Source organism: Antedon mediterranea, chromosome 10 (genome assembly GCF_964355755.1).
Source record: "Antedon mediterranea chromosome 10, ecAntMedi1.1, whole genome shotgun sequence".
Classification (NCBI taxonomy): Eukaryota; Metazoa; Echinodermata; class Crinoidea; order Comatulida; family Antedonidae; genus Antedon; species Antedon mediterranea.
In genome coordinates this window covers 11,347,048-11,371,312 of record NC_092679.1, presented here as the reverse complement: position 1 = coordinate 11,371,312, position 24,265 = coordinate 11,347,048, and the positions used below count along the sequence as shown (strand labels likewise).

The 24,265-nt window shown below is 33.0% G+C and overlaps 1 protein-coding gene across 1 annotated transcript; it reads left to right on the top strand.

Annotated features, from left to right (window-relative positions):
• Positions 1 to 1,320: 1,320 nt before the first annotated feature.
• LOC140059999 (circularly permutated Ras protein 1-like) lies at positions 1,321 to 23,532 on the top strand. The gene is made up of 18 exons (XM_072106017.1): positions 1,321 to 1,534; positions 7,787 to 7,936; positions 8,556 to 8,618; positions 9,146 to 9,268; positions 9,706 to 9,888; positions 10,248 to 10,449; positions 12,538 to 12,715; positions 13,208 to 13,256; positions 13,577 to 13,742; positions 14,254 to 14,335; positions 14,641 to 14,844; positions 15,408 to 15,597; positions 15,740 to 15,994; positions 16,355 to 16,462; positions 17,389 to 17,484; positions 20,255 to 20,346; positions 20,586 to 20,688; positions 21,240 to 23,532. Exons 2-18 carry the CDS (start codon positions 7,808 to 7,810, stop codon positions 21,372 to 21,374), a joined length of 2,358 nt encoding a protein of 785 aa, XP_071962118.1. The 5' UTR covers positions 1,321 to 1,534; positions 7,787 to 7,807; the 3' UTR covers positions 21,375 to 23,532.
• The last annotated feature ends 733 nt before the right edge of the window (positions 23,533 to 24,265 follow it).

The following is a 24,265-nucleotide window of genomic DNA, read 5'->3' as shown; positions in this document are numbered from 1 at the left end:
TAAAGCGACCGCAAATAAATTTCTTTGGTATGATATATGATAAAGATGGAGTACATGCTGACCCAAAGCGCATTGAAGCCATCAGCAAAATAAAACCACCAACGAATGTTAAAGAGTTACAAAGTTTCCTAGGCATCGCCACGTATATGAGTCCCTTCTGTCCCAAGCTGTCAGACAAAACAGCACCCCTCCGAGAACTTCTGAAAAAAGATAATGTATTTGAATGGAATGGCTCACAACAAAAAGCATTCGAAGAGATAAAGTCAACAATATGTAACCAGACAACACTGACCTATTTCCAACCTAACAAAAAGTTGAAACTACAAGTGGATGCATCCCTGATTGGAGTGGGAGCAGCACTCATACAAGACGAAAAAGTTGTTGCGTTTACATCAAAGGCATTAACAGAAGCGGAACAAAGATATGCGAACATTGAAAGAGAACTACTGGCGGTAGTATACGCAGTAGAGAAGTTCCACACATATGTGTATGGAAACTCATTCATTGTGGAATCAGACCACAAACCGTTAGAGATGATCCAACTAAAAAATCTAATGTGTGCACCACCAAGACTACAAAGACTACTAATGAGACTACAAGGATATGATCTGACAATCAAGTATAAACACAATGCTTTTATTCTCTAGTTATTCGACATCATTGTTATCACAATCATTAGTGAGGTCCTCTAAAACATGGCTTCAGTATAGAAGACCTCACGAATGATTGTGATAACAATGATGTCGAATAACTAGAGAATAAAAGCATTGTGTTACTAGAAACGTCTCTCATGTATTTAAAGAATATTACAATACAAATGCACGTCATTGTAGTACTGTATTATTACTACTAAAGTCGAGGTGACCGAAAACGGCACCTGATCCTAAATATTTTGACAAGATGTTGGTCCTCATAGTATATGTTTCATACAAAAATTGTTTTACTTTCATATCAATTATAATACAGATAACCGAGAGTCACTAAACTAACAAATTCCGCAGTTTATGTGTGTTGACCTGTTTGTAGGTTAGACGATATTTGTAGGAGGCCTATGTAGCTGGCCCTGTTGGTAGTACGAATCCTCGATACTGTACTTTTTTTCGACTAAACCCGTCAGAAAATGTATATAAAACAACAATATAAATATTATTATTGTTGTCGTTGCCTTTTTTATTGCCGTGTTGGCGTTCCATACACTTTTTAATATTTTCTTTCAAAGTGGGAAATTCCCTAATAAATATTGAACATAATAAGAGTTTGCTTATTACGATTCCATATTCACAACAGCACAGAGTCATGCCTTTTCTTGTACTTTTCGTAATGGTCAAGGACCAATCACATCCCAAACACAGTGATCATTTCTAAGAATAAACATACGGTACGACGGATGTACGCGAACAGCACAACTGTCAAAAAGCAAAGGTTTTGCAGTTCTACTCTCTACTCACTGACGACTAGCATAACAACAATAATAATAGCCTAGCCTAGGCCTAGATCTGTTTATTGACTTCTAAGTTCTTGGTATTTTAATAAGGTAAGATAGATTCAATCAAATTTTGATTTTCAATAATTTACGATGATCCATCGCGCGTCGTGTTTGCTGGGCTTAGCAGCCTAACTAAATCATTTTGATTGTTGCGACACCATCTCATTCATTAACTAGCCTAGCCCATGGAGGTACCTCCATGCCTAGCCTATCCAGTAGTACTGTAGGCCTACCGGTGTCAGATGAAATCGGTCGCGTTTGAAATCGGTCGCGATAAAATCATCTTCCGGTATTTTGTATGGCGCGCCGCTAGAGCTATACGTTTAATGATATAGGTCAATATGCAATAAAGGAAGATTATGTATGACGATGATTTTTACGTTCGATATCCGCCACTCTTACGTGAGCATGGTTTTAGGATAATACTAATAAAATAATATGCCGTTATAAATCAATCTACCGGGCCTATACAGTAGGACTATATGCAGTATGCTGTACTACAATGATAGGCCTAGATGTGAGAATAATAATGGATGGATAATAAAGGTGGGCACGATTCTGAAAGAGGTAATCTTGCACTGATATTTAAACATTTAGATTTACGAACGGCGTACGGATGTAAGACACTGAGTGGTACTTAATTATTTACATAAGTGATTATTATAAATGAAGAAATAAAAGATATTCAAATTAAAAACTATAGTATCGCCGACGTATACGTAAATTATATACATCGTTTCACCATGATGTTTCAAACGTATGGTTATTAGTAATAGGCCTATACGTCATCTTTACATGGCTAGGGACAAACGATCGTACAGGCTTTACGGGCTATACATTGTAACAATTTTTAAATAAATTGTTCTCTTTTACGTAATTGTTTGCATAATATTAATAAAAGACAGACGTATATTCTCTATACAGTATAATATATTAATTACAGTACATAATAAAATAGAGGTAAATTATTATATGCCTAATAAAATATTTAAACGTGTTTAGAAATGGCCATTTTGAAAAGACACAGTCCTTCTCCGAGACCTGTGAAATAAAAAAAAAATTATTGATTATAAATATTTATTAACCGAAATAAAAAATATCCACATAAATAATCCTAAAGAATATCAATTAAATCTAGACTATATAAACGAAGAAAATGTAAATCCCGCTAGCATGCATCTCGCTCCATACAAAATAGCGCGACCGATTTCAAACGCGACCGATTTCAAACGTATATCTCTAGCGGCGCGCCATACAAAATACTGGCAGTTGATTTTATCGCGACCGATTTCAAACGCGACCGATTTCAGACGCAACCGATTTCATCGTAAACCGGCCTACCTAGCCTAGTTCCAATGAGGGATCGACTTTCTACTACTACTACTACTACTAGCCTACTAGTATTATGTAGTACTGTACTACTAGAACTACTGTTACTATACTGCACTCGGCCTAGTAGGCGTCTAGTAGGCCTCTAGGAATTCGATCCAACTCGGCCCTAAACCGTCTCTGCCTCGTTCAAGTCGGCCCTAAAGCTTGGTTCCCACTTACGCAATGTAAACACAACTCAAAGCGTGTAGTCAAATGACAAGCGACAGTTCAAATAATCCATCGTTTGTGATTGGTCAACTCATTTATGTTGTGTTACGTCTTTGTGTTGAATCTTTAGTAGGAACCGAGTAGTCAGTCAGCCCCACGTCAACTCGGCCACACGTCCACTCGACCTCAGGTCCTCGGACTCACGTCCACTCGGCCTTACGTCCACTCGGCCTCAAGCCATACTTGGCCTCAAGCCATACTCGGCCAAAAACTATCGATCAAATCGGCCCCATTAAAGTATGGAATGCAAAAAGTCCACACGAAGCGAATTGTTAAAAAATAAAATAATTTTAAATATATTTATTTATTTTTTTTATTTTGCTGTATTAATCTAATATAATAATATCTATCTAGCCTAGGCTAGGCCCTAGATTATTTTCGTTTGTTCGTTCGTTCGTTTTTATTTCACAATGCATCAAACTTAATAGTTTTACATATAATTCAAAGTATTAAATAAAAAATGCAAAGCCTGGAAAAGACCAAATAAGCTCAATATAGAGCTTTAAGCCTGGTTTCACCAGTACAAAATACATTAATAGACCAAATAAGCTCAATATAGAGCTTTAAGCCTGTTTTCACCAGTACAAAATACATTAATAGACCAAATATGCTCAATATAGAGCTTTAAGCCTGTTTTCACCAGTACAAAATACATTAATAGACCAAATATGCTCAATATAGAGCTTTAAGCCTGGTTTCACCAGCACAAAATACATTAATAGACCAAATAAGCTCAATATACAGCTTTAAGCCTGGTTTCACCAGTACAAAATACATTAATAGACCAAATAAGCTCAATATACAGCTTTAAGCCTGGTTTCACCAGTACAAAATACATTAATAGACCAAATAAGCTCAATATACAGCTTTAAGCCTGGTTTCACCAGTACAAAATACACTAATAATTGTATCAAATACAATAAACAATAATTAAATATTAATTAAAGTAGTAGAAATAATATTATATATATATATATTTTTTTTTAAATACACAATTACGCTACAGGACAACACAAACACAACAAGAGGACAAACGTAAAATAAAGGGTATAGTATATGTACTATCATATATACTTGCAGGAGGTGAGAACAAAAAAAGTTTAATGAAAAAGTTGTATTAATACGATCTGTATTGTGATAAAAGGAATTGTTTATAATTGGATTTGAATGTATTTAAGTTATTAGTATTTAGTAAGGATTGACTTAAATTATTCCATACTAGAGGACCATGGTATTTGATAGAATTTCGGATTGTGTTATGGGTTAAATTTATTGTGGCGTAATTGTTGGCATTTCTTTTATTATAGTTGTGAAATTCATTATTTTTGATGAAGAAATGTTTGTATATTATTATATTTGGAAGTTGATTGTTTGAATATCTGTGCATAAGTGTGGCGATTTGTAATTTGTTAATATCGAAGATGTTTAGGGTATTAAGTTTAAAGAAAAGGGACTTTGCGTGGGCTATATAGTGAGAATTGGTACAAATGCGAATAGCCCGTTTTTGGAGTTTAAAGACACCGATGTTTTTTGAAATTTTATTAGGTTTGTTATATGGGTTTTCCAGTTGAAGTTATTATCTATAGTTACACCAAAGAACTGAGAATAAGTAACCCTTTTGATAGGAGTGTTTTCTATATGGATTGTGTTTTGATTGTCATTGCGTGTTCTATTTGAAGAAAAGTGTATATATTCAGTTTTGTTTATATTTAGTGAGAGTCTATTAAGTTTAAGCCAGTGAGATATGTTTTATTTCCTTATTAAAAATTCTGGTTAAGGTGTTGTAGTCAGGATGGGAGGAAAAAATGTTTGTGTCGTCGGCAAACAGGACGTATTCAAAAGAGTTGGAAGCGTTGATAATGTCGTTGACATAGATGAGAAAAAGTAGAGGACCAAGAATTGATCCTTTGGGCACACCGCAGGTTATGGGAAGAGCTTCTGAGGAGTAGGAGCCGAAAGAGGTGATTTGTTGTCTATTTTGAAGATAGTTAGAAAGTAGAGATAGAGGAGTTCCGCTGATACCATAGTGACTTAGTTTAGTTAAAAGAATTGTGTGGTTAATAGTGTCAAATGCTTTAGACAAGTCCAAAAATAAGCTAATAGTATGGTGGTTTTTAGATAAGGCGTTAGAGATTTTACTTTGAATGTCAAGGATTGCAAGATCGGTAGAATGTTTTGGTCTGAAGCAATATTGGTTATCATGAAAAGATTTATGTGAAGAAAGAAAGTTGTAAAGTCTTGTATAAGGCGTTCAAGTATTTTAGAAAAGCAAGGCAAAATTGAGATTGGACGGTAGTTTTCAAAGGAATGTGAATCAATTTTTTTATGAATAGGAATTACTTTGGCGATTTTTAAGGATGATGGAAATTTATACACCATTAGTTAGTGATAGATTAAAGATGTGGGTAAGGGGTCTGGTAATAAAAGGTCCAATTTCTTTAATAATCGTGGGTTCAATATCATCAAGGCTGGCACTTTTACTGTTTTTTAGATTAGAAATTATTTCAAGAATCTCTTTACCAGATGTAGGTAGGAAGAAAATTGAATTTTGAGTGGGATTCCTTAGATAATCAGTAAAGTTGCCATAAGTAGCCGAAATTTTTGAAGAAAGTTTAGGTCCAATATCAGTAAAATAGCGATTGAATTTATTGGCAATTTGAGATGGGTCAGTAATTTTTGTACCATTATCTGTAAAATAACTAGGTAGCGTCTTTGTGGTGTTTTTACAGAGAATGTTATTAATTATATTCCAGGTTTTTTTAATGTTATTTTTATAGTCGTTAAACTTATTTGTATAGTGTTGCTTACATGATGTTCTTATTAGTCGTGTGAGTTTATTTCTGTAAGTATTAATGTAATTGGTTTTATTAATCATATTTGGTGTTTTTATATATTTTTTATATAATTTATTTCTAGTGTTTATAGATTTGATTATACCTTTTGTTATCCATGGTTTACAAAGTTTACGTTTGTTAATTTTAGTTCTTGTCTTTGGGAGGTGAGTATCATATAGTGAAGAAAATCTGTCGAGAAAAATATTGTAGGATTCATTTGCAGAGTTATTTTGGTAGACATCGTCCCAGTTCGTGTTCATTAAGTTAATCCCTAGAGATGCTATATTTTTTGGGTTTATCTTTCTTGAGTAATGTTTTTTGTTACATTTTAAATTTTTTATTTGATTTGAATGAGAATTTTTTAGAATTTGGAATACTGGAAAGTGATCAGTAATGTCGTTAAAAAAGAATACCAGGAGTTATTTTTTGGTCTATCTACTTATTTTTCACATTTTTAACCATTTACAGACGAAAAAAGTTATCGCAATAGGACCATATAGTATTATTTTTACATTAAATATAGTTTGTGATCTGAAATTAGATCTAACAAATGTAGGGAAGGTGTCTTTAATTAAAATATAGTCTAAAATTCTTGATTAATCATAAAGCAGGGCCTACCTGGTATTAAATACACTGTTTTAAGGATGTATTTTGATTATATTTTAATTTTTTTTTATTATAGTTTTCCTTCTGTAGTTGATTTACCTTATCAATCAATTAATTAAATCCACGATCAAACAATCAACTTTTATTTCAGAACAAATTCCGTGGCCTCACTGATGTACAGAACAAAAATCATAATATTAAACTACAGTAAACTATAATAATAGTCGGGTTCAAACAGGTTCCGTGTGCAAATTGTGATGAAAGTTGGCAACATGGCTAGATATATTCAGTGGGTCAAAGTAAACCAGAAAAATATTGTTGTCCAATCTGTAATCCCATGGGGGTCCTTTTCTGGACCTTAAGATGGTGGCCAAATGCATACTTGTTCATATGGACATTTATGGTGTAATGATATCAGACTACAGTAGCATGTTATAGGTGAGGGTTCAAGTCTATCTGTACCACACTGATTGCATTCTTAGGCAAGATACTTTACTCGCATTGCATCGCTTTTCGGATGGGATGTAAAGCCGTTGGTCCTGTGAGTGCGTGCATGTTAACAAAAGAGCAGGGGATCGTCTCCGTTTTCTGATCTAGTAGGTGCTGCACTGCTGGCTGTCATGGAGAGCCTAATCCAAATTTCCTCAGTTTCCAGAGTTAAACTTATGGTTCATTTACCAGAATATACCTTTACCTATACTACTAATCGTGTTGTGCGCGTGGTATGGTAATCAATAGTTAGAATCAGTTCCAGTATCGCTGGATCACTCTCTTCAGTTGCTTTCAAAATCAACATAAGCACTTTTGCACAATTAGTTCATTCTAGTTGAGTTCTGTGTCGACATAAGCCCCACTTATAGGACTGGTCATTATAAAACAAATAATGAATGGAGAGAACACACAGAAAAATACCTATTTTGATCTAGTCCTCTGTCAAATAAAGTTGAACTTGACATAGTCAGAAATATTGGTTAAAAGCCTGAACATTCTATTTAACAAGATAGGTGAGGTGATTTTTTAGGTTTACATTAATTTACAACACACACTACAGGTACTACACATTCCATTGCTGTTCTTTTTTTTGTCCAAATGCACAAAGAGTAGGAGCTACTTCTGGTATATTGCCGAATTTACTACGCAACCCACTATGAATAATTCAGATTATTATACTTTTGTTGGTTATCCATGTCATTGTGCAATTCACTGAAAATTTATGCTAAAAAATTTGATATACATTTAAATTCATTATATTTCTACCTAGCTTGCAACTGAACCTTCTGCCATGGAATTTGGAAATAAGTTTATCTATGTTGCACAAAAAGGGGATGAAGTTGATGTAGAAGATGAGGAACTGATAAATCTTGACGAACACCTTATAGACCAAGTATTCGCAGCAGGTGATGATTGTGAGGTAACAATTTGTTTTTGTGACACTAAACTAAGTATTGGAATAAAAGTATATATGCGTGTTTAATGGGAATATTGATTGTAATCATTGTTTGTTAATCTATGTTCACTATCTAAAAATAAAAACTTTCTTTTACCTCATAACTGTAAAAGGTTCAAACAATCAATTTTCAAGTCTGCTAATTTTTTATTTATGTCATGCCGCTCCTATTATCCTATATGTCTTGTATTTTTAAATAAACTAAAGCAATGATTGATCATATGAGAGAACCTTTTTCTCTAAAAACACTGGAGTTTATATTTAAATAAAAATTAATTAAATTAAATGAAATTGGTACCTTTCAGTGTTTCACATTGACCGTCCCAGTGTGTCTTCACAGTGCACCCACCGGAGAACATTCAGCTGTTCAACCCCTGTGGTTTGAACTCTGGAGTAATTTTACCATTAAACTCTAGATTGTCCTCGGAGTTTTGCTAGTTGATTTGACAGAGGTATAGGTGTGGATGGAGGATTTTTCAAACAGGGAGCGCTAACATATAATATTATTAACTGTTTTCTGTCTAAAAAAAATGCATCAAAAAGAAGTTCATTCTTTCATTTTAGCTGTTTTATTTTTTTGCAGACCTGTCTACTTGATATTTTAGACACAGCAGGACAAGAAGAGTACTCTAAGTTGAGAGATCAGGTAAACAACATTTGTGCTTTGACATCATGCTCATCATAAGAAATTATATTGACACGATTACATACTGTAGACATTTTATTTAAGTAATACATTTGCGCCATAAATACAAATTTGGCATATTTCATGGCAGGTCAAAATAAAGATTCATTGATTACTTTTTGTGTTCAACTGATAAATTCTAAAATAATTGTGCTCAACTGAAAATATTTTGAATTGAAAACGTTTACCAACATAAGCTTTTTCATTGAGAACAATCCCAATGGTCAAAAATGAAAAAGTTGTAGTCAACGGTAAAGTCTCAATCGAATATGACAAATGTAAGATATGGAAGTGTGGGTTAGAGTTTACATGCCATGTGATTTTCATATCCAGACTACTGTAGGTACTGTAAGAATACAATTTTTGGTCTACATCCAGCTATCGGGCTCAACAATTGCTTCTATTAGAAAATTGTCACAGATCTAAAACAGTTGTGGAGAGGTGAAGTGGGGGAAGAGTGTTAACCGTTTGTTTGCCATGTTTTACAGTATATGAGAGATGGACAGGCATTTCTTATTGTGTATTCTGTCACATCGTTAGCCTCATTGGAGAATGCAAAAAGAATATATGAGTTTACGACAAGGATCAGAAAGACGAAATCTGTCCCAGCAGTAAGTACATTATTGTTTTTAACCGAATCAGATAATGGCTACTTATATCTAAAGGTTACGCTTTGTGCAGCTGTGCTAAGGTGAACTGTATAGCAGTACCGTAATTGAATACATTTTCATAAAATGTTGTACTGATGCAAATGAATTCAAATATATAAGAATGGTCCAAAATTTAGATTCAATATGTATGTAAAGTAATTCATTACACAGCTGTAGTTTGCTGCTGATTTGGGATCATACAGGTTTCTTGTATTTTAGTTTGTAAAGTTGATTGTTCTGTTGATATTTTCTTTGCTTGTTTCCATCAGAAGGTTTTGTCTAATGTCACTTAATATCTAAATTTTATTTTTAAATTATAAATTATATTAAAGCATTACTCAAATCTGTAATATAAAAAATGTATGCATAATTTTAGATTTATACGATTTTTTTTCTAGGTGCTCTGTGGAAATAAGAAAGACCTTGATCAGAATCGAGAAGTCAGTTATGAGCAAGGAATGGCTGCTGCCGCACAATTTAATCTTCCCTTTTTGGAAACTTCTGCAAAAACAGGCGAAAACATTCAAGAAGTTTTTAAGACTCTTATTCGTCAAACACCACGTACTAGTATTGAATACAAGGTATGAGATTACAAGAATTATCAAAGTAATAACAAATTTATAATGTGCTTAAACTGTCTTTTCATATAATGAACTGGACTAAGTGTATCAAATTAGTTCCAAACGAACCCAAGCTACATTTCTAGTTTATAATAATTGAATATGGTACTAAATTATGGCTTCTCACACACAAAAACTAATAGATAAAATCCAAAGAGAGGTCCATGGCATGTACCCTTCCCCATAATTGGAAAGAATAAACTTTATTAAAACATTTTTTATTACTTTTATTTAATTAAAATTGTGGCGATTTCATACGTCATTACTCTCTAACATTTTAAGTTAAAATATGGCCTGTACATTGTCAACATTGTGTTTAGGTGGTGGTACTCGGTGATGGAGGTGTTGGCAAATCTGCTATTACAATACGATTTACCTGTGATAACTTCCTTGAAGAATATGATCCAACTATTGAGGACAGCTTTCGTAAGCAGATCACAGTATCGGACATTCCTAAGGACAAGTTGAAATCAGCTAGTGACAAAGGCAAAATGGTTGGCAAGAAGAAGAAGGGAAAAAAATGTAAGAAACATCAAACAAATAAAATATCAAAGATATATAATTTAATAAAAATAATAACTAGACATGAAATTTGTCATTGAGGTGGTATGCGTCAGTGCAATGACGGGCAAGCGTAACATGCACATGTTATACCCCTTTTACACCGCCAGTAAAAATGCTGAGTTGATCCGGAATTATATAACCCGAGTCGTACCCGGGACGCAAAAATGCGAAAATGTAGGCCGGTGTAAACGACGTAAAGATTTACCCGGGTATGGGTATAAGTGATGCGGAATGTGTTCAGCATCAAGTCAACCCGGGACGCACCCGGGATGAACCCATGTTTGCGGTGTAAAACGCTCAGCGTATCTTTACTCGTTTGTTTACTATCCTCGCTCACTATAGTATTTAATTTACATACAATTAAGATAAGATTGATTTTGTTTCTTCGCTTATTTAATAAATAAAACTTATGGTTATTTATTATTCATTTTTATTTCAAGATATTACTCTTCACAAGTAGACTAAATTTGTGTGTGTATTGCCATAAAACAAAATTGTAGGAGGTATAATGAGCAGACCGTTACTAGGGTCTCTCTTCGTGCAAGAGAGGGCGATATTTCGAATGATCTAGAACAATAAACGGGTTGGTATTTTGCAGTGTAAATACACGAAAACCTGTGTCATTCCCGGGTTAATGAATCAGGTGTGAAATGGAAATTTATCCGGACACGACACAGGTTTGTTATAAGCTCGGCGGTGTAAAAGGGGTATTAGTGCAAAGAAAATTGACTATGCCATCCTAGCCTATCACCTGAAGTAAATATGTTTATAGTGCAGAATTGTGTCCATTTTCTGTTTAGTGATAATGTATAATTTTTTACAGTGTAGCAGCATATGTGAAATTATGGTATCCACATATATTCTATTTTTTTAGCAAGGCCCATAAAATACCCCCCACGGGGTTACAGATTGGGAAACAACGTTTTTCTGGTTTATTTTGACCCACTAAAGATATTTAGACAAGTTACCAACTTTCACCACAAATTGCACACGGAATACCTCTTTTAACCTGACTAAATGTTTGAGAAGAGAGCATGTGCCATTCAACAGAATAGGCCGTCACAAAATACAGGAAAAAAACGTTAAGAAAAACAATAGGTGATGTTGTACCTTGCATTGCCTAATAGTAGTTCATTCTTATATAATTCATAAGCAGGCTCTCATTGCACCATAAACATTATTACTCCGATCATTGCAGCGCAGTTGTGTTTTGATGCATGTGGTCTGATATTTAATTTAGTACCTCTTTTTAAGAATTAGCAGTCTATTATTATTAATTAAGAAATGCCCTGAGAGAAAATACTATTTTGTTGTTTTGATTCATTAATAAACTACCTTTAAATAAAATTTCAGCCTTCGGGAAACATAGGATTGGTAAGCAGTATCAGTTGTATTGCTTTGAATAAATCAAAATGATATAAAATTCACTATATTGATTCAGTTAATTTAAATGCCTGTTTATACTAAGAACGATAACGAATGACGATAAATAGATAAACATACATTTTTCTTGCATAAAACCGAAGAAATTAGACACTTTTAATCCTAAAACTACAAAATAACCACTAATGCATAAGTCTTTGATAAAAATAATAATAAAAATCCAATCAAATGATGCCATGATCAATAAGAACAATAAAATTGAAATAATTCTAATAATGATGTCATTTGATCGGGCTTGTGAAAACATTATTTTAATCAAAGGCAGCATGCGGTTATCATAGTTCTGGGATGAAAACTAGTCTATTTATTTTATGAAGGAAAAATGCACATTTATCTCATCATTGCAGATAGTTATCATTTTAGTAATGGTGGGCCTTTAACAAAACAAAAACTATACATTCTTACACTTACAGACTATTAACATAAATATTTTGGTATTTGCCTGGATTTTTCTAGTCCATTAAGTGTTTACAGGAATTAGTCTTTGACATCAAAATGAGTCATGATCAAATATATCGAAACTTCTAATTTTGTGTGTTCTGTCTCTCTATTTGGAGTTAATATTGTTTAAATTTCTTTTTCTATTAAATCTTCTTGAAATAGATTTGCAGCCAATGAAATCTTCAGACAGGAATGTTAATGTTGTGGTGTTATCACTGAGTACATTGGAAGAAGAACCTACTATCATGGCTGGAGAGCCAATGCATTGTATTAAATGTAATGTTGTGTTATCACATTTATCACAGCTTCAAAAAGCAGATGAAACCACAACTTGGAAATGGTAATAACTACTTTTATATTTGAAATTATTTAACCATCAACCACTTTTTGTGTGTTTTAATTACCCGATTTTGTGTTTTTAAGATTTCATACAGTTATTAACAGTATTATTAGAATATTGTTTGTATGAGAAGTTGACTAAAGTGCAGTAAAGGCAGGGGTAATCCAAACTGCAATCATAATATCGGTGCACTTTCAAGGCACTCCTGAGCCATTATTCCTATGGTACATGAGGTTCAGTGTACATGTCTGGCTTGTGTGCACTTCCAGTGCACCTCCAAGAAAGATACCCTGGTGTTCTGAAGTTTATAACTGCATTAGGCTAACAACCCTACCAGTTGAATCACTTTGTTATGGCAAGCACAAGAGTGGCCATCCCAATGGGATGAAAAAAAAACTAATAATAATATGTATCAATGGAACTACAGTATGTAAATTTAATGTTGTTTCAAATGTAAATTGTAAAATATTTGTCTTTCTTTTATTCTATCAGTGAATTCTGTTCAAGTGAGAATAAAGATATCGGTATGGATGTTGAAGAGGTATTTTACACATTTTTATTACCTCTACCTAAAAGGTTTTTGTTTGGTTTTTTTTCTGTGAACAGTCCCGAGCCCACAATTTTGTTATATAGGAAAATTATACTGTAGGCACTCTCTGACTCTAGAGTATATGCACTTCTAGTCTCATAGTTTTCATTTATTATTATAATGCCTTTGTAGTAATGTCCAGTTAATTAAAAACTACTGAATGTCATGTGACATTCATTTTTCCCTCTCTGAAAATAGTTCCATGAACAATATTGTGGATAGGCCTACTGTATTTATTTAATGGTGTATATAATTTATATAATTTATTTTAGATTTCAAAAGAAAATTCAGTTGATTTTCTGCTAGAAGCATCACCACACCTTGCCAGCAGTGTCTCTGACAATGCCACCTCAGTTGAAAGTAATCAAGGTGTTGTTATTTACTGTATTGATATCAGCACGTCTATGCTATCACAGACTACAATGCCTGATCTTCAAGGTAAAACAATTACATCTTTAAAAAAAATACTGTAAATTCCATAATAAACATTCCACAAATAATTTAAAAAAAAAATTTTTTTTCCTATTTTGTTGCCTTACATTGAATTTTACCATAATTTTGTTTGAAGTGAAAATGATGAATCATGGCAAGTCATTCTTTTGTTAAAAAATGTTTCTCTGTGTACTTTTTTACCCTAACTAAATAAATTTGTTAAGCTTCAACCAAACTGGCTGATCAATCAAAACACTAAACACTGCCAAAAATCATTTGTTTATAATTATGTTCACATATTTAATTGCAAGTTTGTAAGATCTCTTTAGATTCATTGATTACCAGCTTTTTTTTTGTATTGTATGATTGATGTAAATCAAAATGTAAACCAACCAACCAAATGACAATATCTCACTGTATAAATGTTGTAGCAATACCCATGGTATGTAAATGGCTCGTTGTGGCCAATATGATGACATCTTATATTATTTAGTAAGTTTGATGGTTTGTGTTGTAGGATTGTGGAATGAAGTAAAGTCTGGTAGTGAACGACAAGTATCTGTTAACCGTATTGATTGTATGCGGATTGCTATTGTAAGGTAGGAAAGATCATGTTTTCTTTCTCCACAAGTAATGTCTTCCAAAATTAAAGCTTCACATTTCATGGGTATTTGTTGATCTTGGAAATGGAAGAAAAAAAATGTATTCAATATCACAGAAATTATTGTCAATGATTTTAGCCATGTTCGTGGTTAGACGCTCCTAATCTGAGCCAATCAGGTCATGAGCGAGTTTGTATTTATAAGAAATTTGACTACCACTCACATATTACTGTATATCACACTTTTTTGTGATCGTGGTATCTGCCTGCTCTTGATATATTTATGTACTGTTTTTCTGACAGGCAACTTGAGCGTTTGCAATTGGAAAATCCTAAAAAGCGTGTTAGTTTGGTAGCCTTCAACAACACTGTAATCATTTATGGTGATGCCACAAATCCTCACACAAGTACCACTCAACGTAATCTTGAGCGAGTAAATGTACAACAACTTCTGAATCTGGGAAAGGGTTTGATGACCGATATTAAAGAAATTGACCATTCCTTGAGGTAATGAAACAATAAAAAATGTTCGGTTTGGCATTTTGTTTACTATTTGTATCTGCTGCATATTCAGAGTATGCTTAAAATATACAATAATATACTTTCCAATTATTGTGTTTTGATGATAATATTGATTTGTATTGTATTATTAATATGTAATGATAAACTGGGTTAATTGTGTTTAATGACTGTATTTGTTTGACATGATAATGTGTGTATGGCTTTTCAGTATGTGTACTTTGTGCATTCTTGCCATCCTCCAGTACAATACATCCTTATTAAAGATCACCCTTAAAAGATAATTTGTTGTAAATAAAAGATAATTTGTTGTAAATAAAAGAAACAGTATTTATCTGACCCATAGTTTAAAAAAAAGAAATAGTCAATGCATTTCTGGTTAATTTAACTGTTTTTTTCTAAGCAAATCATACATTTTTTCTGAAAGTGGATAAATTTATTAAAACTACAAAATAGTCTATTCAAAGTTTTATTTTTTTACTCATATTAATTGTTCATGTTTTGAAGAAAAATACATTTTTAATGTGGACAATATAATCTTTATTTGCCAGTTCCCTGAAGTCTACTGTTGAAAATCTGAAGGTTGCAGGTTCAACAGCCCTTGGGCCTGCTTTGGCAATCTGTGTTGGTATGGTATCCAAGATTCCAGGTTCTGAAATTGTTCTTTGTACTGATGGAATTCCAAATATTGGAGTTGGTAGCATGGAAAGAACTAATTTGAGAACATCATTCTATAATGAGGTATGTCCTATACATTCTCCATTTTATTGTGATAATAATAGCATTATGTTAAAAATCTTAAATTTTTCAGCATATGTATTCTACCCTGATTCTATTTTTTATGTTTTCAAATCTATTTAAAATATTGACTCTTTAACTTCAGATTGGAAACATTGCATATGAGCAACAGACTAAAATATCCATCATTGGAATAGAAATTAAAGAGAATCAACATGAAATGGAAGTTGTTAGTGAGGCAGCAGCCATTTCAGGAGGAGAAACAAATATCTTACATTCTACCGAATTAACCAGACAGCTGAGAGAGATAGCACAAAATGTCATCATAGCAACTGATGTTCAAGTCAATATGATCCTTCATCCTTGCCTGGAGTTTATTGATGAACAGTCTAACTCAAAAGTAGGAGGGTGTTTTTTTTATTAGCTAAGGAGCAGAAGAAGTAATTAATTTCGACATACTGTATGATATCATCCTATTTATTTATAAGGCAGCGTGCATAGTTGCATTAACATACTTATTTGGTTTCGATATTGAAGAAGAAATATGCGTATTAGAACATTAAGCCTCGAATTTCTTACACAATGCACTTTGCTCAGTCATCTTTAAAGTGGATGTGCAAATCTGAAAGTCCCTAATATTTTGTGGAAGAATGGCCACGTTTTTATCAGAAAGAAAAGTGCCTAATACTGTATTCTAAAACACAATACCGTAGTTTTTTTTAATCAAAATAATTCTTTCTTTGATTTATTATATTTATAGGGTACAAGCAAGATCCAGCAAACACTAGGCTGTGTAACAAGCAAGAGTACCCTGACATTCAGTTTCAGGCAAAAGAATGATCTTAACTTGACCAAGTTACCATTTCAGGTAAAATCATCATCTGAGCTATTGGTTCACTCTTTCAATAGACAAAAATGTTTTTCTTAATTTATCATTTTTGGAAATTAAGTTTTAAACAACTGCATTAGAAACACATAATGAATGTAAATGTTATATAATCATCCCCAAGCTAAAATGAACAAAACATTAGATTAGGGTCTATACCCACGACCCACAGAAGCCAGTAGTGAAGTGCCTACCGAGATCAGTAGGCCCCAGACAATCCCCTTCTCTTTTCGAATGGTGTTCCATGTTCTTGAACGCACTGTAACAGAACAAATGGAGAAAATGTAAGATAAAAATTGTCTTAAAATTTTACTTCTAAATTGCAGTGGCCGTATTCACCAATCTCACTTAGGCTAATATAAGGGAAATACTTACCCTTAAAATTTAAAAATTCCATTAACAAAGGGAAACACTTAAGGGGTATTCACAAATGAGTTAAGGGATTCACTTACCTAAGGAAAACACTTAATTTAAGGGTAAAACTTAAGGGTAAAAATAATCATAAATATTCATGAGTTGTCCCATTGTCCAATCACAGAGAATTTAATTCCCCTATGATCCAATCACTTTCCTCTCTAAAACTAATTTGCATATTTAAACAAGAGTAAGGGGTTGGGGGACGGGGGGAGGCTGAAGAGAAAACCTCAGAGGTCCCTTAAAAGTTAAAGGGAAAATAGACCAAGTTAAGGGTTTCCCTTAACCTTAACCCCTTTGTGAATACCACTTAAGTGAAACCCTTAATATTTTCTTGATTTAAGGGAAATTCTTAGGATTTAAGGGAAATATCTCAGTTAAGTGTGATTGGTGAATACGGCCACTGTGTTAAGCCTTCCATGTGAAACCTACAATGAAGACAGAAAGAATAAATCAAAACATAACTTTTAACAAAATTGCTTTTATGATATTAGACTCAAATAAAATACACAAAAAAAGATGGAAGAAAGATGCTACGTGTTATCAGTGACGAACGTGGAGTCACCAAAAGTACTAAAGAATTTGAAGAGGTAACATTTATTGTATTTAATAATGAAATGCAAATGATGCTACAGTAGTACAATACATCCCATTAAAAATATTCTTCAATAATGTCAATTCATAATATTCCAAATTTATGGGATAAAATGTATTCTTTCACAATTAAAATTATTAATTTAAATGTGATGTTCTTTGGTGTATCCAATTAAAGTACAAGAACTATGTTTCACAAAGGCTGCTTGCGCTTTCTCAGGTAGACTGTGGGTGTGATCTCCAATCTGATCTGTGACATAAAAGAAAGATCAAAAATGTTCAATAGTGCTCATTGTTTTGGTTCTAGGACACCTACCCCCTAGACAGTTATCCCCCGGATGTTTACCACCCGGACAACTACCCCCTTAGGACAACTACCCCCCGGACAACTACCCCCCGGACAACTACCCCCTTAGGACAACTACCCCCTTAGGATAACAACCCCCCGGACAACTACCCCCCGGACAACCACCCCCTTAGGACAACTACCCCCTTAGGATAACTACCCCCCGGTCAACTACCCCCCGGTCAACTACCCCCCCCCCCCCCCCCCCCCCCCCCCAATCCAAAAGTAGACAAATATATAGGACCGGTTTCTGTAAAAATGAAATCATCTGTTTTTAACGGGTGTTTCGAAACTAGAGACCCGAGACCAGAGACCTGACACAAGACCCAATACGAAAAGGGAGACCTATATTTGGGTCTCCCTTTTCGTATATTAGGGTCTCCCTTTTCGTATAGTGTGGTCTCTCTTTTCGTATAGTGGGGTCTCCCTTTTCTTATAGTGGGTCTCCCTTTTCGTATATTTAGGTCTCCCATTTCGTATATTTGGGTCTCCCTTTTCGTATATTTGGTCTCCCTTTTCGTATATTTGGTCTCCCTTTTCGTATATTTAGGTCTCCCTTTTCGTATATTAGGGTCTCCCTTTTCGTATAGTGGGGTCTCCCTTTTCGTATAGTGGGGTCTCCCTTTTCGTACGTGGGTCTCCCTTTTCGTATATTTAGGTCTCCCTTTTCGTATTGGGTCTCTGGTCTCGGGTCTCTAGTTTCGAAACACCCGTTTTTAACCGATTATTCTGTTTAACAGCACGCTAGACCCTAGATGTGCTAGATTTAAAGTACCGTATTTATTGAAAAAACGGCCTGGGCTGTTTATTGTTTAGGTGGTTTTTAGGTGGACATTTATTGGAAGAAAGTTGTTTATTCAATGGGAGGGGGTATAATCTAATGGAAATAGACGCCGATTATTCCATATGATGTTTCATGGGAGTGACATGGTCACCGTTTATTTGAGGGGAATTTATTTAAAGATCGACGTTTATTCGGTGAGTGAACATTGAGGTCAAATATCAAAAGTGATATTATTCTTCAAGTGTACAAAAATACATATATGACAAATTTGAGACAAAAATTAATTCTTTTAAGACCAGTGGTTATCGAAGCATTTTCCTGACGCAAAAATTATTATTATTATTAGCGAACCCAGTCTTTACAGTAAATACATGGAGTACTATATAATACGTTCGACTATCCTATGATCATGTGTGACAATCTTCAGTTTATACCACCAGGCTATATTTATGTTCAATCTTTTACTCTTGTTTACAATAATGAATAGTAATTCGTCAAAGTAACGAATTAAAATATAGTTATTAATTAATAGTTGCAGAGTCAGGTTGTTGAATGGTCTGGGTGGTTAGGGTGTTCTAAAGGGATAGTTTTCTGGGTGGTAATTGTCCGGGTGGTAATTGTTCCTAGGGGGTAATTGTTCCTAGGGGGTAATTGTCCAGGGGGTAGTTGTCCTAAGGGGGTTGTTGTCCTAAGGGGGTAGTTGTCCGGGGGGTAGTTGTCCTAAAGGGGTAGTTGTCCTAAGGGGGTAGTGGTCCAGGTGGTGGTTGTCCGGGGGGTAGTTGTCCGGGGGTAAATGTCCAGGGGGTGAATATCCGGATACGCATTGTTTTGTATTTCCTGTCATTAATTGGCATATAATACTTTTTATATTCTCATTTTATCTTGAATGATAGTTCTGAAACATTTTTTTTTTAATATATAATATTTCAATTGTTAATAATATCAGAACAGAATATGTAATGTGAACAGAACTATTAATGTTTTTATTTTCTTCTTTGGTTATAGCCCTAGATTAAAGCTCAGGTACAGGCATGAATTTTAAATATAATCTCTGGTTAATTGTACATAAATCAAATATTTGTAACAGAAATCAAGACAAAAAAACATGAATTTTGGTCAAATACAAAATTTGGCAAAATTCTGCCATAAAAACCAGGAAGTAGTAGTTAGGTAATTTAACCTAATATAAAACATGTCTGGTGACTCCCTAGAAGGTGAAAAAAGATAGTGGGTATACGGTGGATAATTTTGGCTATAGCATGAAAATAAAAATCTAAAGTTGAATAAAAATACCAGAAATGTAAAATTCAAGTTATATTACCTATATTTAGTCATCTGATAACACTTTTTACCACACCGTTTATTTTTCATAGCTTTTTAAAATGCCTCTCTATTTACAAAATTTGTGTACAAAAGAATAGAGATTTTACTGTGTAATTTGAACTATCCCCCCACTGATAAGAAAGTGCTTATTTTAAACAAGCTTGTGTAACACAAATAAAATCCCAAAAAATTATGAAACATAGGGGAAACTATAGATCGATAATTATTGGAATGTATGATCAATAGAAATTTTTTGCCCACACCTGGCCTTTAATGATTCCAACTCCATTCATATTTCTACTTCATTTTTTAGAATGTGGATATTACTGTTGCTGGTACCGCAGCATTACAGATATCTTCCAAGTTATCCAGTGATAAAAATTCCACGCTAGCACGCATAAACATGTAAGATTGTTTTACTTGTAGCTACAAATGTATATACGGTAATAATAATAACTACAATTATCTTTATATATATTTAATGTGATAGATAGTAATCACATTAAATGTTCTTCTATAAATTAGATCAACCACCTCAGAAATGTTTTATATGATGGGAAAAATATTTACTTATTAATGACATATTTCTCATTTTATTTATTTTTTGAAAAATTAATCATTATGGTTATGTGTTTTGATTGAAGACAAAAGACAAATGCTTTGTTTCGGCGAACTTGTGCCAAGACCAAAGATTATGAAGCTGTAGGAAGCTTTGCAAATTTTTCAGCTGTTTATGCTGGACCTCAGGTAAATATGTTTTTTTAGGCTATTTCTAAATGCATTACGAAACTTTGACAGGCAACTGGCACTGACCTAGGCTAATTCTGTTATTTCCATTCCATTTTCATGTCTTGTAGAGATTTTCCCATTAATTAATCAAAATCATAAAAATGATCTAAAGCTAATTTAAATGCTTTTATTTGGTCTGAAATGTACTTTCGTCATGATACACATTGTATCATCATTGGATTTCTAAAGTAATGGTCTTTACAAAAATTTCCAAACGAACAGATTTTTTTTTTCATTTACCAAAAAATGAAAAATGTGTACTATTGCACGCCATGTGACCAACAATCGTCCAATCAAATGACAGGAATTTATTTAGATGTTATATATTACGAACTATTAAAAGTGTTATAATTATATTTGAGATAGAGATATCAATCGAATCTGGTAAAAGTAAAATTAATTTTATACTTCCCTGATCAAATTAGCCCCTAGTCACTGAAAATATCGAACATTGGCTACAAAATAAATAAATAAAAAATAGTTACTATGTTAGCATTGTTTCTTCACAGACAAAGAGCCCAGTATACAGCAGTGCCAAGCCGACTTTGGAGAGTATGGTTAGCAGCAAAGGCAAGCTTGCCTATCTGAAAAAGAAGAAGGTGTCTAAAGATGTACAAGAGCAGTATTATGGTTACAATTCCTAGATACTTGTACATTGACAATAGTTTATCTTACTGTCATTAATAAACATGTTTGTCTTTTTGGAATTAGCAAAATTCTCTTCAATAATTAGGCCAAAAGGTGATACAAATAGTGTAATAATTTGTCAAGTACAACTGTCAAATTAGTGCAATGGCAGCTCTAAACATTTTTCACTTTCCTATTAAACTATTATTTTTACCACTTGAATGTCAAGTCAAGAATCATTGTTATCATGGTAATCATCTGTTCTCATCTTCTCTCATTGTAGCACTTTACTGATGTCCTCACCAATTTTCCTATCTCCTTTCCTCTGTGCTTGTGTAACTATTTGAACTTTATACTGCATTTGATAATTCTTCCCTTGCCGCTATGCAATTAATAGGGAGTTTTCGCACTAGCACGTAAATGTTCACTTTAATGCCAACATTCTATTCTTTAGCATAACAACATACTTTAGCAAACACTGGCGTTCGTGTACTTGTTCATTTTGATTTGCTTCAAGACTGAAGTATAGAACATAACGCATGTGTCATGCACAAAACGTACACCACTCGCATTAAAAACAAATTGAGTGGGTAATTTAGGTGCTTCTGCGAAAACTTCCTAATATTCCCAAAGCGTACTTTATTTGTTTTTTATTCATCATAAAAAAAAACAGAATACAAAACAAGTCAATAAAATGGAAAAAAAAACCCACATGAACCCTTAAAATTATGATAAAAAAGTCAAATTATCATACTGAGATGAAAAGCGTATATCTAGACTAGTTCTAACATTGTACACAAAAAGACCAATTTAAAACTTTTTGATATTTGATATTTAGTCATCAATTCATTGGGGTGGGGGGCAGGCAGGCAGCCGGCCCTGATCTTCCTAAATTTTGCTAAATGTATTGCAAAGCATATTTCAGTTTGGCACCTAACATTTTTTTTTTTAGACCCTGGGCCCCCTATTTCAAAATCCTGGATCCGCCACTGTGTGTATATGCCTGACATAAGCAGTTTGCATAGCAAATGTGTATAGTTCGAGAGAGCATGGGAATAACTATTTACTAATCAGATGCCGTGAATTGAAAGGTGCCGGTAAATGATATTACAAAGTAATGTTTATAGATGTGCATGTGTAAACATATATAAACATATTATATAGTGACATAATTATACTATATATATATATTGTCTGTGTTATCAATCGATAGTTGAATTTGTTCCATGTACGTTGCAGGATTGCCTTGTTGGTTTTGTTTTCTCTTTTTATATATTATACATTATAGTTATACTGTATTAATAAAAACATAGATATCAGAGCACTTTTTATAATGAAAAAAATGTATTTGTGCAAGTTCATAATGTTCATAAATGTGCATATATTGATTGTTCGTTGAATTTGTTCATATTGTATTTTTTTTTTTTTACTATTTTACTATAATGATCCTCATAACAGGATCATTAATACCTTATTGATTGATTGAATGAATAAATTAATTTTTAATTAAATTAATTGTTGAGGCTTATAATATTTTGCATTTCAAATACAGTAACCCATTACAGTGCAATATTGTGGATATTCTCTTTTAATTTGTATACAATTTTAGCTGTCAAATAATCTTTCTATATTTTATTTATTAACATTGCATTTAAAATGATTGTTACAATTTTATTTAAATGACATTGACAGTATTTGTATTTGGTTTTACATTTAAATTGCATATATTGTTGTTTAAAGATGTATTGTCCCCCTGAAAAAATAATTCTTAAAAAAATTTGTGTTGAATATTCCATTTCAATGTAACATATAGTTATCCACTTTGACCAAATATTGGATCGAAAAAAAAATGTATTTACCTGAAAAACATGTAATTTAAAGCAAAAAATGGTCAAATTGGCTGCCAGCCAATGGATTTTTGGTTGAATTTAACCATTTATTTAGTAATTTTATAAGTGAAAACATTTTTTTTTCTATGGAAGTGATTAACTTTATTAAAACTACAAAATAACGTATTCAAAGTCTGATTTAAATTAATCTTGATTTTTCATGTTTCGGGGAACAATACATCTTTAACCTTAAATTGTGTACATTATAATTGTCATTTAAAAAAAAATATAAACTAGATTTAAACAAAAGTAATACAGTATTCAGAATAAATATATGAGGATCAAATTTATGATTTGGAATTTGTGAAATGTTTTTTGTTATATACAGTGTTTATCTTATTTATTCGGATGAGTAAATTGCAGAGAAAACAAATTTGCACTACACTATACAGTACTATACTTTTTTTCTAAATCTCTTTCAATTTTGTTTAATTAATTTGAATTTCCTTTTTCTTTGACATATCAATATTTCATGATTGCCAAAAATGTTTTTTCGGGTCGAAAATTGTGTATGCCTCTCAGTTAACTGTAATCGCGTACTGAAGGCGTTTAGTGTGCGTCCGATAGAATGCGATCACAGTTTGCAGCAAATTTGTTTGCTCGTGTCAGCAGTTGGCTCAGCCTAGTGTGCGCTGGGCTTAAAAAAACTTTTAATAACATAAATTTTAAAACTTTCTTTCACCCAATCCCAAAACGTCATCATCCATCTTCTTTTCAATTTATTTAATACAGCAATGTAGTTGAAAGATTAAGTAAAATGAAAATATTTATGTAGGCCTATAAACATAATTGAGTTTCATGATTTATTGATCACTTTTTCAGAAAAACAATTTGTTTTTTGGTTGTTCTATTCACTTCACTTCAATTCAAACATGTTATCTATACTCGACGGTTAATTAACAATACAATACTGTATATCCAAATTTATAATCAAATCAAATTTCAAATATGCTTATACAAAAGTAACAGTTATTTAAGTTCGATGGGAAAAAATGTAGTAACAATAACAAACACATTAA